This window comes from Callithrix jacchus, chromosome 18, assembly GCF_049354715.1.
Source record: "Callithrix jacchus isolate 240 chromosome 18, calJac240_pri, whole genome shotgun sequence".
In the NCBI taxonomy this organism is placed as follows: Eukaryota; Metazoa; Chordata; class Mammalia; order Primates; family Cebidae; genus Callithrix; species Callithrix jacchus.
Window position 1 is genome coordinate 16,265,375 of NC_133519.1, and position 14,635 is coordinate 16,280,009.

Genomic DNA, 14,635 nt, shown 5'->3' on the forward strand with positions numbered 1-14,635 from the left:
AGACCCGACTCTATAGAAAAATGTAAAAATCTAGCATGGAGTGGTGGCACATGCCTGTAGTCCCAGCTACTGAAGAAGCTGAGGCAGGAGGATCACCTTAAACTCAGGAGTTCAAGGTTACAGTGAGCCATGATCACACCACTGCACTCCAGCCTAACAGACAGGAGATGGTCTTTTTTAAACTAAAACAGGCTGGGTGCAGTCTCACGCTTATAATCCCAGCACTTTGGGAGGCTGAGGTGGTGGATCACTTGAAGTCAGGAGTTCAAGACCAGGCTGACCAAATTGGTGAAACCCTGTCTCTACTAAAAATACAAAAATTGGCGGGGCATGGTGGCTCACACCTGTAATTCCAGCCCTTTGGGAGGCCAAGGTGGGTGGATCATCTGAGGTCAGGAGTTTGAAACCACCCTGACCAACAAGGTGAAACATCGCTAAAAAACAAAACAAAAAAAATACAAAAATTACCTGCTTATCGTGGTGCGCATCTATAATCCCAGCTACTCAGGAGGCTGAGGTGAGAGAATCACTTGAACCCAGGGAGCAGGGGCTGCAGTGAGCCCAGATCATGCCACTGCACTGCAGCCTGGGTAACAGAGTAAGACTCCGTCTCAAAACAAAAAAACCATTTGTTTAATGTCCAAACTACGTCCTCTCTACCAACACTGGTGACCATTTAGAGTAATGGAGATAAAATGACCTTCATGTAAAAAAATTATCACTTTCAATTCTCATTTAGCATACTTTTAACAACTTTAAGTAACCCTTGTCAGGTAGCAAATGTACTGTCATTTTCCATGTTTTTCCTGTCTGCTCCCAAGAGGTGATCTCTTCAAATGAAGGAGGACTCCATGACGTAGGTGTTTTGTACATGGTGGGCACTCAAATTTTTTGAATTTGTGTTTTCCAGAATGTAACATCTCATGGTATGTTTTTCTTAACCCTTTTGCAATGATTCCAAAAATTCTACCCACTGATAGGTAAGTAAAGGAAAGCCCAAGTTGTTTAAAAGTTTTGTTTATGTCATACAAACTGTCTTCACACACAAGCGCATTAAAAAACTTTTTCCCTCTTCCTCCTCCCCAAACATCACAGTAGACCAATTTTTGCTAATATATGACAAAGTTGAAATATGTCCCCTGTGAATTCTAGAGAGCTAATTCTAGACACTAACATCTGGATCTTATAATTTACTGGTCTGGTACAGACATGAGCAGTTCCAGTGCCTTTCAACTTATCCCTGAATTTTTCTTTTCAAAGTTCTAGGCAGTAATTAATTTTAATGCCCTCAAATTGGATAAAGCTGATTACTTAGAGCTTATAAATTAGCTACACTTTATGGCACTAAGAATAGAGCTATGACTTATGCATATTATACCTGTCAAACTACCTAGCACCTCCAATAGAACTCTTTGGTACTAATGGATGGACTAATTAATACAAGGATTTAATATATGACAGTGATAGTCTTAAATTTAAAACAACTATTTGTTATTTTCCTTATATATAATCCAAATTCCCTTCTATCTTTCTGGCAATATTCTCTACTGCCTGACTACCTTAATTATATGGTGTTGGCCAGGCGCAGTGGCTCATGCCTATAATCATAGCACGCTGGGAGGCCGAGGCAGGCAGATCACAATGTCAGGAGTTCGAGACCAGCCTGGCCAATACGATGGAAACTCTCTCTACTAAAAATACAAAAATTAGCCAGGCATGGTGGTGGGCACCGGTAGTCCAGCTACTCGGGAGGCTGAGGTTGCAGTGAGCTGAGATTATGTCACTGCACTCCAGCCTGGGTGACAGAGTGAGACTCCATATCAAATAATAATAATTTGTCAATTTCTTGCTTGGGCCAGGTGGTGCCTCATGCCTGTAATCCCAGGATATTGGGAGGACAGCTTGAGCCCACGAGTTCGAGACCAGCCTGGGCAAATTAGTGAAACCTCATGTCTACTAAAATACATATATATATTGCTTAATGCTATTAAAAATTCCCCAGGTCATTAGTAATAAGCTATGGCATTAAACTTAAAAGGCGCTAAACCAGTTTAAATGTAAAACATTCTCATAATAGAATTGCACTGTATTTCTTTCCTACTTTTTGATGCTTTTCCAAAGTGCTATAGTTCCTGTGAGATTTTTGTCCTGTACAGAATCAAATTCTGGGTCTTTCATTTTTGGATGGCTTGAGTACCATAAAGCATGATTTATTTGGTAACAAAAATGTTTCCAGGAGCTTCAAAAGGGACCACTACTCAGAGCCAAATAGGTTCTAACAGTCACTTTTCTTTAAATCTAGAACATTTATCATTAGTTTATAAAGAAAAACACAACTCTGTCCTACTTCCTCTAATAAAAATGGAAAATATTAAGATGAGCTGTGTGCTTATCAAGAGGTGCTACACAAAGTTATCTTCTTAGTTTCTAGTTGACACGAACATTGCTTCCGTGACATTTAATATTCAACATGTGATACATTATTTTACTCTCCACATATAACAAGGTCAGATATCAAAACAGTCCTGATCTTAAAACAGAGAATTCGCTACCAATATTTAAAGCTGTTTCTTCCTAGGACTACAGTTTCTCAACTATGCACAGGAAGCAAAGTGGTACTCCCTTAGGATAAACTTGGTCAAGGCTCAGATAACCCTGAGATGAACTTACAAAGTCCTTGTAAAGAAATCTTCAGATGAGATGCCACCTATGTGAATTTTAAAGCTTTAAGAATGACCCATTAAACAGAAATAGGAGACTTTGTTAGCGCACCGAGTCTAGTGATTGTCCACGTCAATCCCTAGACTCAGTGTTCCAACAAAATCTTTTTTGGGTAAAATTTTACCCAAACCCCTGATGTCTCTTCTGTATGGAAAACGCAATCAGCGACGCAGGGTCGGAAAAAAACATCTTTCCACTGTAGCTCTTCTACAGAGCACAAAGTAGGAGGAGGCCATTAATATACACACATTGGGTGTGCACCTGTGGGGAAAAAATTAACCTGGACAAGGCAATGGCTGACCCAACTGCAAATTTTGATTGAACAAGTTTAGTTAATACAGTTATGATTCTCAAAATGTCTATCTTTGCAGGTAAAAAAAGAAAACCCTGAAATGAACAGTAAATTAACTTCCTAGGAGAAAACTTCATCACATTTTATATGCTTCTGACTGTTCTCACTCATCCCAGTGCGTTTGGGTAAAATGTGCACTTCTTAGAAAAACCAAGCTTGCACTGAGAATACTGTTCTGAGCCTGCCTTTTTAAGCCCTGCAAACAGACAGCCTAATTTTCCCACATCTCACCCTCCACAGTCTGCAACAGGAGGCAGCCCCACAGTATCTGCTGAAATTTGGCACTGATCTCATTAGCCCTGATTTCCCTACATGATTTTCTTTCAGTCCCTAGGAAGCATAGTGTGAACAGAAGAGACTGAGGTCTTTCTCTGGGATAGTCCCAGGAAACTGAAATGGAAGGATAATGTGGAGTGCAGGGCAAAAACTTCCCTTGCGAAGTTAGTCAATCATACATGGTATACATATTCTCCTGGGTATAAACACAGTTACATTAATATCAGCACAATAGAACCCAAAACATTGGTAGATCAAATTCTAATGTGACAATTTAAAAGCAGACAGTGCTCCACTGGGTTAATAAATCATACTTAACAGACAATACTTTAAATACCACATCATTAAAAACTCCTAGTAGGCATGTCCCTCTTATCAGTTACTTTTAAAACAAGGGTCCTAACAGGAGAAAGAGCGAGCACCATGCTCATGACTGCAGGTTACTGGACTGCTTTGAAACAGCACTGCAGTTCAAAGATAAACACTGCACATCTTCTCTTCAGGTTACGGAATCCTTCTTCTTCCGGAATGGTGATTTTAGCCTCTTCCATACACTGCTTTTGGGTTTAGATTTTTTCTCCATGGCCAGTACTGCTTCCTTTTCCTTCCTGCGTATCTCCCGTACGAGGGCATGGAAAACATCATCAATGTAGTAGCGGTATGCAGCAGAGGTCTCAAAAAAGGGACAGCTGAATTCTCGGGCCAATGCCAATCCTTCTTCCTTGGTGACCTTTAAAAGTAAACATGAGAAAAAGAGGTCCCGACACCGGAATGCACCACCACCTTAACAGAAAGCTTCTCAACTCCGGAGGTGTTCAAGCAGACAGCACTGATTTTTATAATTCCGGGAGGCTAGACTACGTGACTTCTAAGGTTTCTTCTGCCTTCAAATAATATAATTCCATTTCTAGTCTATTTTTGAGATATTTTTTGGAACAGAAAATAGTTACAGATATCAAATACACAGTCTTAATTCTCCCCACACTTTTTATTTTAAGAAAGAAAAGGCCAGGCACGGTGGCTCATGCCTATAATCCCAGCACTTTGGGAGGCCAAGGTGGGCAAATCACCTGAAGTCCCGAGTTTGAGACCAGCCTGACTAACAGGAAGAAACCCCGTCTCTACTAAAAATATAAAATTAGCCAGGGGTGGTGGCGCATGCCTGTAATCTCAGCTACTCGGGAGGCTAAGGCAGGAGAATCGCTTCATCCCAGGAGGCAAAGGTTGCAGTGAGCTGAGATCATGCCATTGTACTCTAGTCTGGGTAACAAGAGTGAAACTCCATCTCTCCAAATAAAAAAAAAAAAAGAAAGAAAAATAGGCTCGGTTTGGTGGCTTGCACCTATAATTCCAGAACTTTGAGAGGCTGAGGCAGGAGGATTGCTTGAGCCCAAGAGCTTGGGACCAACCTGGGCAATACGGTGAGACCCTATTTCTACAAAAAATTTTTTTAAAAATTAGCTGGGGCTGGGCATAGTGGCTCACAACTATAATCCCAATATATTGCAAGACTGAGGCAGGTGGATTACTTGAGGGTCTAGGGTTTGAGACCAGCCTGGCCAACATGATAAAACCCTGTCTCCACTTAAAAAAAGAAAAAAAGGCTGGGCATGGTGGAGGACACCTATAATCCCAGTTACTCATGAGGCTGAGGTAGGAGAATCGCTTTAGACCCAGGAGTTGGAGGTTGTAGTGAGCCGAGATCATACCACTGCACTCCAGCCTGGGTGACAGAGTGAGACTCTATCTCAAAAAAATTTAGCTGGATGTGGTGGTATACATCTGTGGTCCCAGCTACTCAGAAGACTGAGGTAAGAGGATTGCTTGAGCTCAGGAGGTCAAAGTTGCAGTGAGCCATGTTTATGCCACTGCACTCCAGCCTCAGTGACAGAGCAAGACACCGTCTCAAGGAAAAAAAGAACAGCTGGGTACGGTGGCTCATGCCTGCAATCCCAGCACTTTGGGAGGCTGAGGCAGGAGGATCACGAGGTCAGAAGTTCGAGACCAGACTGGCCAACATGGTGAAACCCCATCTCTACTATAATGCAAAAATTAGCTGGACATGGTGGCGGGTACCTGTAATCCCAGCTACTCAGGAGGCTGAGGCAGGAGAATCGCTTGAACCCGGGAGGCAGAGGTCGCAGTGAGCCGAGACTGCAGCACTGCACTCCTGCCTGGGCAAAAAAAAAATTTTTTTTTTTTGAGACAGAGTTTTGCTCGTTACCCAGGCTGGAGTGCAATGGCGTGATCTCAGCTCACTACAACCTCTGCTTCCTGGATTCAGGCAATTATCCTGCCTCAGCCTCCTGAGTAGCTAGGATTACAGGCACACGCCACCATGCCCAGCTAATTTTTTGTATTTTTAGTAGAGATGGGGTTTCACCATGTTGACCAGGATGGTCTCAATCTCTTGACCTCATGATCCACCCACCTCGGCCTCTCAAAGTGCTGGGATTACAGGCGTGAGCCACTGCGCCAAACAAAAATTTTTAAATAAAAATAAAGAAAAAAGAAAAAGAAACACAAGGGAAGGGAGATACATACTTACACTAAAATATTGAAAACTCTTAGGAGCCCATAATTGATTTATCTAATTATGGATATTGCATAATTTCTACTTTGGACAGTTAGGCTGTTTCTTATTTTCTGCTACCATAAATAGCTTTGCAACGAACATGTTATATATAAATCCCTGAAAATTTTTTCCCAATGGGGATTAACTGAGAAGCATGACGAATTTGACTACTACCAAACTACTTCCAGCCAGGTGTGGTGGCTAACACTTGTAATCCCAACACTTTGGGAGGCGGAGGCAGAAAGCTGACTTGAAGCCAGGTGCTCAAGGCCAGCCTGGGCAACATAGTGAGATCCTGTCTCCACAAAAAGTAAAAGAATTAGCCAGAAGTGGTGGCACACACCTGTGGTCCCAAGCTACCCTCAAAGGTGATGTGGGAAGATTGCTTGAGCTGGGGAGGTAGAGGCTACAGTGAGCTGTAGTCTCAATTTCACTGCAACCTCCACCTCTCCAGCTCAAGGAATCCTCCCACCTCAGCCTCTCAACTAGCTGGAACCACATGTGCACGCACCACTATGTCCAGCTACGTTTTTTTGTATTTTTTTTGTAGAGATGGGGTTTCGCCATGTTGCTCAGGCTGGTCTTGAACTCCCGAACTCAAGCAGTCTGCCCACCTTGGCCCCACAAAGTGCTGGGATTATAGGCGTGAGCCATCTCACCCAGCCTGATTTTCTATTTGAAGTCAAAACAATCTGTAAGCCAAGAAACAAAAATGATTTATTACACAAGATTATAGACAGTATTTTCCTCTCTATCCTCACCTGTCTTAGCTGTTTGAGGTCTGACTTGTTTCCCACAAGAACCACAGGTGTATCATCAGTACGTCGAACTCGATAAATAAGCTGTTTAAACTCACGAACTTCATGGAAACTTCGACGATCAGTGATAGAGTAACAGATAATAAACCCTTCTCCTGCCCTCATATACTGGTCCCGCATGGCTGTAAACTCTGCCTATAGGGAAACAAGCGTCATTATGTACTGATGCAACCTAGCACTACTACACACACAATTAGCTATTTATTTCAGATTTTTAAAAATGCATGTCAATTACCTGCTGTCCTGAGTCAGAGTGCATGAAAAATTAAGAGATAAACTAGTGATCTTCTCTGTATAGGCCTTCCCCTCCCCTCTACTAGAGTAAAAAAGCATTTACTTATAACATTCTGGGATTTAATACCTGTCCAGCTGTATCCAAAATGTCCAGATTGGCAGGCTCATCATCAATACGGATCCTGATTTTATAAGCATCTTCTACAGGAGGGAAGAAAGGTGTACTATAAAGTCATAAATGCAGGAAGAAATGCCAATTTAAAACTCATTTTACAGAGTAGTAGATTCAACCCAAATTCATTAAATGCCCAAATTTTCTCAGGAAGCATGCCCAGCCTAATTCACTATATTCTAAATAATCGACAGTTTTGTAATTTCTCTTTTCTGAAAGCAAATTTCTTTATGTATATTATTATAGTAACCTTAGAAAACACCACTCAACATTTTATTCACTTAACAACTATTTACATCTCAATGTATTTCCTTTTAACATTTTTTCTTGAATTCTTGCTTCTGACTCTTCTTCAAAGATGAAGAGCCAACTAAATCAATGCTTCTCAATAATTCCTTAGGATTAGTGAGTTGTGAAATCTACTTAATGGGCTGAGACCAGCATTCAAATAAACAAGCAGAAACTTAATAAAAGTAGAAAATACCAGAGTGGGCTGGGCGTGGTGGCTCACGCTTGTAATCCCAGCACTTTGGGAGGCAGAGGAGGGAGGATCATGAGGTCAAGAGATCGAGACCATCCTGGCTAACATGGTGAAACCCCATCTCTACCAAAAATACAAAAATTAGTTGGGTGTGGTGGCGTACGCCTGTAGTCCCAGGTACTTGGGAGGCTGAGGTGGAAGGATCACTTGAACTCGGGAGGCGGAGGTTGCAGTGAGCCGAGACTGTGCCACTGCACTCCAGCCTGGCAACAGAGCAAGCCTCTGTCTCAGGAGAAAAAAAAAAAAAAGACCCACAGTGGGTCAGGTACAGGGGCTCTCATGGCTGTAATCCCAGTGCTTTGGGAGGGCAAGGGGAGATCACTTGAGCTCAAGAGTTCAAGACCAGCCTGGGCAACAGAGCGAGACCTCATGTCTACTAAAAAAAACAAAATTAGCTGGGTGTAGTGGCACAAGCCTGTAGTCCCAGGTATTTGGGAAGCTGAGGTGGGAGGATCACTTGAACCCAGGAGGTCCAGGCTGCAGTGAGCCAAGATCACACCACTGCACTCCAGCCTGGGCAACAGAGTGAATCCCTGCCTCAAAAGAAAGAAAAGAAAAAGAGGTTAAAGTTACGTAATATTTTAGTTACATATACACGTATACTTGTATATATAATTGTATATATAATTTAATACATACATATGCACACATTCATATACTTTTTTTTTTTTTTTGAGACAGAGTCTTACTCTGTTGCCCAGGCCGGAGTACAGTTGTGCGACCTTGGGTCACTGCAACCTCCACCTCCTGGGTTCAAGCAATTCTCCCACCTCAGCTTCCTGAGTACCTGGGATTACAGGTGTGTGCTACCACACCCAGCTAATTTTTGTATTTTTAGTAGAAATGGGGTTTCACCATGTTGGCCAGTATGGTCTCAAACTCCTGACCTCAGGTGATCTGCCCGCCTTGGCCTCCCAAAAGTAATGCGATTACAGGATTACAGGCATGAGCCACCACGCTAGGCCTTGTATGCTTTTATATCTCTACTAGTTATGATGTAAAGTTTTTCTGAGTATACAGCCAGAGTTTGAAACCAAATGCACTAAACTATAAACTCAAGAACAGAAACCGCATCTTTTTGTTCACCACTGTACCCACAGGCTAAGCAGTCCTTGGTACGTAACAGAAACTCAGAAGACATAAGTATGTGCTGTTGAGTCAGATAATATTGTCAGGAAAGTAGTTAACTGGGGGAAAATTGATTAAGACAGATAATTTGGGCTGGGCATGATGGCTCATGCCTGTAATCCCAGCATTTTGGGAGGCTGAGATGGATGGATCACGAGGTCAGGAGTTCGAGACCAGCCTGGCCATTATAGTGAAACCCTGTCTCTAATAAAAATATAAAAATTAGTTGGGCATGGTGGCAGGCACCTGTAATCCCAGCTATTCAGGAGGCTGAGTCAGGATGATCTTTGAACCCGGGAGGTGGAGGTTGCAGGGAGCAGAAATTGCACCACTGCATTCCAGCCTGGGCAACAATGTGAGACTATGTCTCAAAAACAAAAACAAAAACAAAAACAAGCTGGGCGCAGTGGCTCACGTCTGTAATCCCAGCACTTTGGGAGGCCGAGGCGGGTGGATCACGAGGTCAAGAGATCAAGACCATCCTGGTCAACGTGGTGAAACCCCGTCTCTACTAAAAATACAAAAAATTAGCTGGGCATAGTGGCGTGTGCCTGTAATCCCAGCTACTCAGGAGGCTGAGGCAGGAGAATTGCCTCAACCCAGAAGGTGGAGGTTGCGGTGAGCCGAGATCGCACCATTGCACTCCAGCCTGGGTAACAAGAGCAAAACTCCGTCTCAAAAAAAAACAAAAACAAACGTAACTCTTACAGGAGATGAGTATATGAGCTTTACTTTAAAGAAGGGAAAAGATGCTTCTGGAGTTCTCAAGTAAATTATCATAAGCCCTAAATTCATTTATTCCTAGAACTCCCACCATAATTTAAATCTCTGAACAATGTTCTAAATTTGATATAGTACATGAAAAAGTCAAGAACTTCTTCTATTTTTCCCAATCCCTGGAATCATCTAATGTATAAAATGACCACATCCAAGGCTGGGCCACCGCAAAACATTATCGGCTCTGTGGGAAACAGAGCAGCAGAGGCCTAACCCAATGGAAATCCTTCCTAGAGAACTAGGATCATGGCAAAGAGTGTCACATACTGAAAATAATAGTAGTATAGCTGACTTTCTGTGCCCTCTCCCATTCCCATATCCATTTTTCTGTCATATTAGAATATAAACTCTTAGGAGCACACCTGCTTCCTTATGGTTTAGGAATGACAGTAATGTCCTTACTCTTTGTAGAGACTAGCAATTAAAAAAACAAAAAGTCAGAGCAAACAAAATGACATTTTTACTCCACTAGCATTCTGCATCAAGAGTTAACGACTATCGACTGGGTGCGGTGGCTCATGCCTGTAATCCCAGCACTTTGGGAGGCCAAGATGGGTCGATCACCTGAGGTCAGGAGTTTGAGACCTGCCTGACCAACATGGAGAAACCTATCTCTGTTAAAAATACAAAGTTAGCCAGGAGTGGTGGTGCATGCTTTTAATCCCAGCTACTTGGGAAGCTGAGGTAGTAGAATCACTTGAACATGGAAGGCAGAGGTTGGAGTGAGCTGAGATCCTGCCATTGCACTCCAGCCTGGGCAAGAAGAACAAAACCCCATCTCAAAAAAAAAAAAAAAAAAAAGTTAAAGGCTATAAAAGACAGGAAGGCCGGGTGCAGTGGCTCATGCCTGTAATCCCAGCACTTTGGGAGGCCGAGGCAGGCAGATCATGAGGTCAGGAGTTCAAGACCAGCCTGGCCAACACAGTCAAACTCCATCTCTTAAAAATACAAAAAAATTAGGGCTGGGCACGGTGGCTCATGCCTATAATCCCAGCACTTTGGGAGGCTGAGGCAGGTGGATCACGAGGACAAGAGATCAAGACCATCCTGGTCAACATGGTGAAACCCCGTCTCTACTAAAAATACAAAAAATTAGCTGGGCATGGTGGCGTGTGCCTGTAATCCCAGCTGCTCAGGAGGCTGAGGCAGGAGAATTGCCTGAACCCAGGATGTGGAGGTTGCGGTGAGCCAAGATCGTGCCATTGCACTCAAGCCTGGGTAACAAGAGCGAAATTCCGTCTCAAAAAAATAAATAAGGGGCTGGGCGTGGTGGCTCACGACTATAATCCCAGCACTTTGGGAGGCCGAGGCAGGTGGATCACGAGGTCAAGAGATCGAGACCATCCTGGTCAACATGGTGAAACCCCGTCCCTACTAAAAATACAAAAATTAGCTGGGCATCGTGGCACACGCCTGTAGTCCCAGCTACTCAGGAGGCTGAGGCAGGAGAATTGCTTGAACCCAGAAGGCAGAGGTTGTGGTGAGCTGAGATGGCGCCATTGCACTCCAGTCTGGGTAACAACAGCGAAGCTCCGCCTCAAAAAATAAATACATAAATACATAAATAAATAAATAAAAATAAATAAAATTAACTGGGCAGTGGTGGTGGCAGGCACCTGTAATCCCAGCTACTCAGGAGGCTGAGGCAGGAGAATCTTGAACCCAGAAGAGATCATGCCACCGCACTCCAGCCTGGGTGACAGTGGGAGACTCTGTCTCAAAAAAAAAAAAAAAAAAGAAAAGAAAAAGATATGGGAGAAGGCATTACTATACGATGAACTTAAGATATAAGGAAGCAAATGAAGAGCTCCAAGTGCAAGACCTCCAGGCTCTGCTCATCTGGGTTGTCAGAGTTCAGCAGGCTGGCTCTACTTGTTTTTCTGCTTCCTTTTGTGGAAGTTCAAACCAGCTGACTCACAGTTACAGAGTCAGTCTCAAGTCATGCCCTTAGAGAAGTGACAGCAAGAAAAAGCTTCGTTAAGTGGCCTCTATACAACCATAAAAAAATACAACAAAGAGAGTTGTCCCATTAATGTTCAATAAGAGACAGAGACTAAATAAAGATGGCTTATGACATATAGAGTTAAGTCTGGAAAAAAAGAAATATTCACTTGCTTACCAACTGCTGATACCCTTGTTTCTAAATAAATCAGAATTAGACTCCAAAAAAAGGCTCAAAATATAAATAGTTAGAAACCATTGATATTAATTAAGATATTTTTATGGGGTAATTTGGAAACAGAGTGATGATCTTACTTACCAATGGTGGGATCATGATCTTCTGGGAATCGGTGACTGATGAACTGCATGGTCATGGCTTCAACACAAGACATAAAAGTCAAATCCTCACAAAGGTGACCCATAGAGAGAATTTTAAGTATTAACACTGCAAGATAGCCAGTATCCCATCTGATCATTTAAGTACTTTTCATCCATACTTCCTGTCAAATGGAAAATGTTACCTACCACTCTTCCCTACACCACCAGCACCCAGCATCACTAGTTTGTATTCCCGTGAGAGCCCAGGGGGGCTGCTGCAGCCGCTACCAACAGGGCGAGTTCCAGAATCCATTGTCCTCTTGGGGCCTTCCTGGGCTGCCCCGAGGAAAAGCCACCTAGAAAAGGAGGAGGAAATGCTTAATCCAGGATGGAGACACCACGGCGGCAGTCCTCAAACCAGTGCCTTACCTTTCCATACATACGCTGGCCTGTCCCTCTTGCTCACCGGAACTGCACCCTTTCTGGTGGCTCTAAGAAACCCCCCAAATCTTCACCCTCCCTCCTAGACAGTTCAGTCACATGACATATCACAGGTTTTACTTTTTCCAAGGAGAAACATAAAAAGATACAAAGAAATTTAGATCCCGGCACAGTAGGGATAAACCGAAAGTTTTGGGAAGAAAAGGATGCGGCCCCTTAAGCCACAGGGGTCCTCTCACGTCCGAGGTACCCGGAGGTTCCACCCCCTCCCCATTCTCCTCTGAGACCCATCCCGGCCCCCAGCTGCTCCTCCGCCACCAGACTCCCCACCCCTCTGCCTCACAAGCCGATGCCCTACTGCTCCTGCGGGTCAGTGGGGCCTGGAAGACCACGGCCTGTCGGGTCACCCACCTCGTCTTCCTTCCCTCGCAGAGGATCCAGTACTGACCTGTGACCCCTCCCGCAGCTGGGTAAGATGGCGCCACTGGCGCCCGTCGCTGATGGAGGGGCGGGGCCGCCCCATGACGCCCCACAGCCTGCCCCGCCTTCTTCCCGCCTCTTCCCATCCCTTCCCACCCCAGGTCCCTAAACCCAGTTCCGGGACTCACCGCTAAAGGCCTTCTGGTCACCTATCCAGCCTAGGGTGTATGCACACACAGACATGGGTAATCAGGAGTAGAAAGTAAATTATTTACACAAAACCAAAGAGTAAGTGATAACAGACATGCAGGGACACTAAAAACGTTAACAACTTACCCAGAGTTGTTTGCTGCTTGTGAAACAAAACGAAACTAATTTGGCATAATACAGTTAAGAGGAAGTGAGGAAAGGGGCACTCCCCAAATCCTCCTAACACAGGATTGGGATCAAGATAAATGCTTCATAGCAGAAAAATCACTTTCCCAAAGGAGCAGCCACAAAGACTTTGGCTATTGAAACCTCGATTCATTCTCAAAAACTAGATTTCACACTTCCTAACCAGAGTTCTATATTTTAAACACATATAAGATACACAAAACCTTGTTTTAAACAGACTATTTAGGTAGCACAGATGCTAGAAGAAACTGACAATGGAAAATTGTTCTGATGCAGCTCTGTCCACAACTGTTTTATCATCCCCCACCCTCGCTCCCACAACTGTTATTTTTAAATGTCTTTCTGGGCCAGGTACGGTGGCTAACGCCTGTAATCCCAGCACTTTGAGAGGCCAAGGCAGGTGGATCACAAGATCAAGAGATCAACTATCCTGGCCAAAATAGCGAAACCCCCCCTCGACTAAAAATACAAAAAAATTAGCAGGGCATGGTGGCACATGCCTGTAGTCCCAATTACTCACAGGAGGTGGATGTTGCAGTGAGCCTAGATCGAGCCACTGCACTCCACCCTTGCAACAGGGCAAGACTCGGGTTTCCAAAAAAAAAAGTCTTTCTGGGCGGATCACTTGAGGTCCAGAGCTCGAGACCAGCCTGGCCAATATGGTGGAATCCTGTCTGTACTAAAAATACAAATTAGCCAGGCATGGGGTAGGTACCTGTAATCTCAGCTACTCAGGAGGCTGACATTGGAGAATCACTCGGGAGGCAGAGGTTGCAGTGAACCAAGGCTGCACCATTGCACTCCAGCCTAGCCGACACAGCAAGACTCCATCTCAAAAAATAAAAAGGCTTTCCAAGAGTAATCTATTTCCTTTAAAATCTGCTTCATTCACTGGGCGAGGTAGCTCACACCTGTAAATCCCAACACTTTGGGAGGCTGAGGGCAGATCACCTGAGGTCAGGAGTTGGAGACTAGCCTATCCAATTGGAGAAACCCCATCTCTATAAAAATACAAAATTAGTGGGGCATGGTGGCTTGCACCTGTAATCCGAGCTACTCAGGAGGCTGAGGCAGAATTGCTTGAACCTGTGAGTCAGAGGTTGCAGTGAGCCAAGATTGCGCCATTGCACTCCAGCCTGGGTAACTAGAGTGAAACTCCGTCTCAAAAAAAATAAATAAAACAGGGCCAGGTGTGGTGGCTCACGCCTGTAATCCCAGCACTTTGGGAGGCCAAAGCACGTGGATTATGAGGTCAGGAGTTTGAGACCAGCCTAACATGGTGAAACCCCGTCTACTAAAAATACAAAAATTAGCTGGGTGTGGTGGCGCGTGCCTGTAATCCCAGCTACTCAGGAGGCTGAGGTGAGAATCGCTTGAACCCAGGAGGCAGAGGTTTCAGTGAACCAAGATCGTGCCACTGCACTCTAGCCTGGGCAACAGAGCGAGACTCCATCTCAAAAATAAAATAAAATAGGCTTCATTCATGAAGTCTTTTTTTTTTTGAGACGGAGTTTCACTCTTGTTA

The 14,635-nt window shown here is 44.0% G+C and overlaps 1 protein-coding gene across 3 annotated transcripts; it reads right to left on the minus strand.

Annotated features, from left to right (window-relative positions):
- Window positions 1-1,001: 1,001 nt before the first annotated feature.
- On the minus strand, window positions 1,002-12,790 carry RIT1 (Ras like without CAAX 1). 3 transcript variants are annotated; one of them, XM_008984585.5, is made up of 6 exons: window positions 12,743-12,790; window positions 12,061-12,209; window positions 11,855-11,911; window positions 7,104-7,177; window positions 6,686-6,877; window positions 1,002-4,079 (listed from the first exon to the last, which is right to left on the minus strand). In XM_008984585.5, exons 2-6 carry the CDS (start codon window positions 12,164-12,166, stop codon window positions 3,849-3,851), a joined length of 660 nt encoding a protein of 219 aa, XP_008982833.1. In that variant the 5' UTR covers window positions 12,167-12,209; window positions 12,743-12,790; the 3' UTR covers window positions 1,002-3,848. The 3 variants fall into 3 exon arrangements, with proteins under 3 accessions (XP_008982833.1, XP_008982834.1, XP_003735189.2); XM_008984586.5 differs by having other exon boundaries at window positions 12,706-12,790; XM_003735141.6 differs by having other exon boundaries at window positions 12,283-12,790.
- Window positions 12,791-14,635: the final 1,845 nt, after the last annotated feature.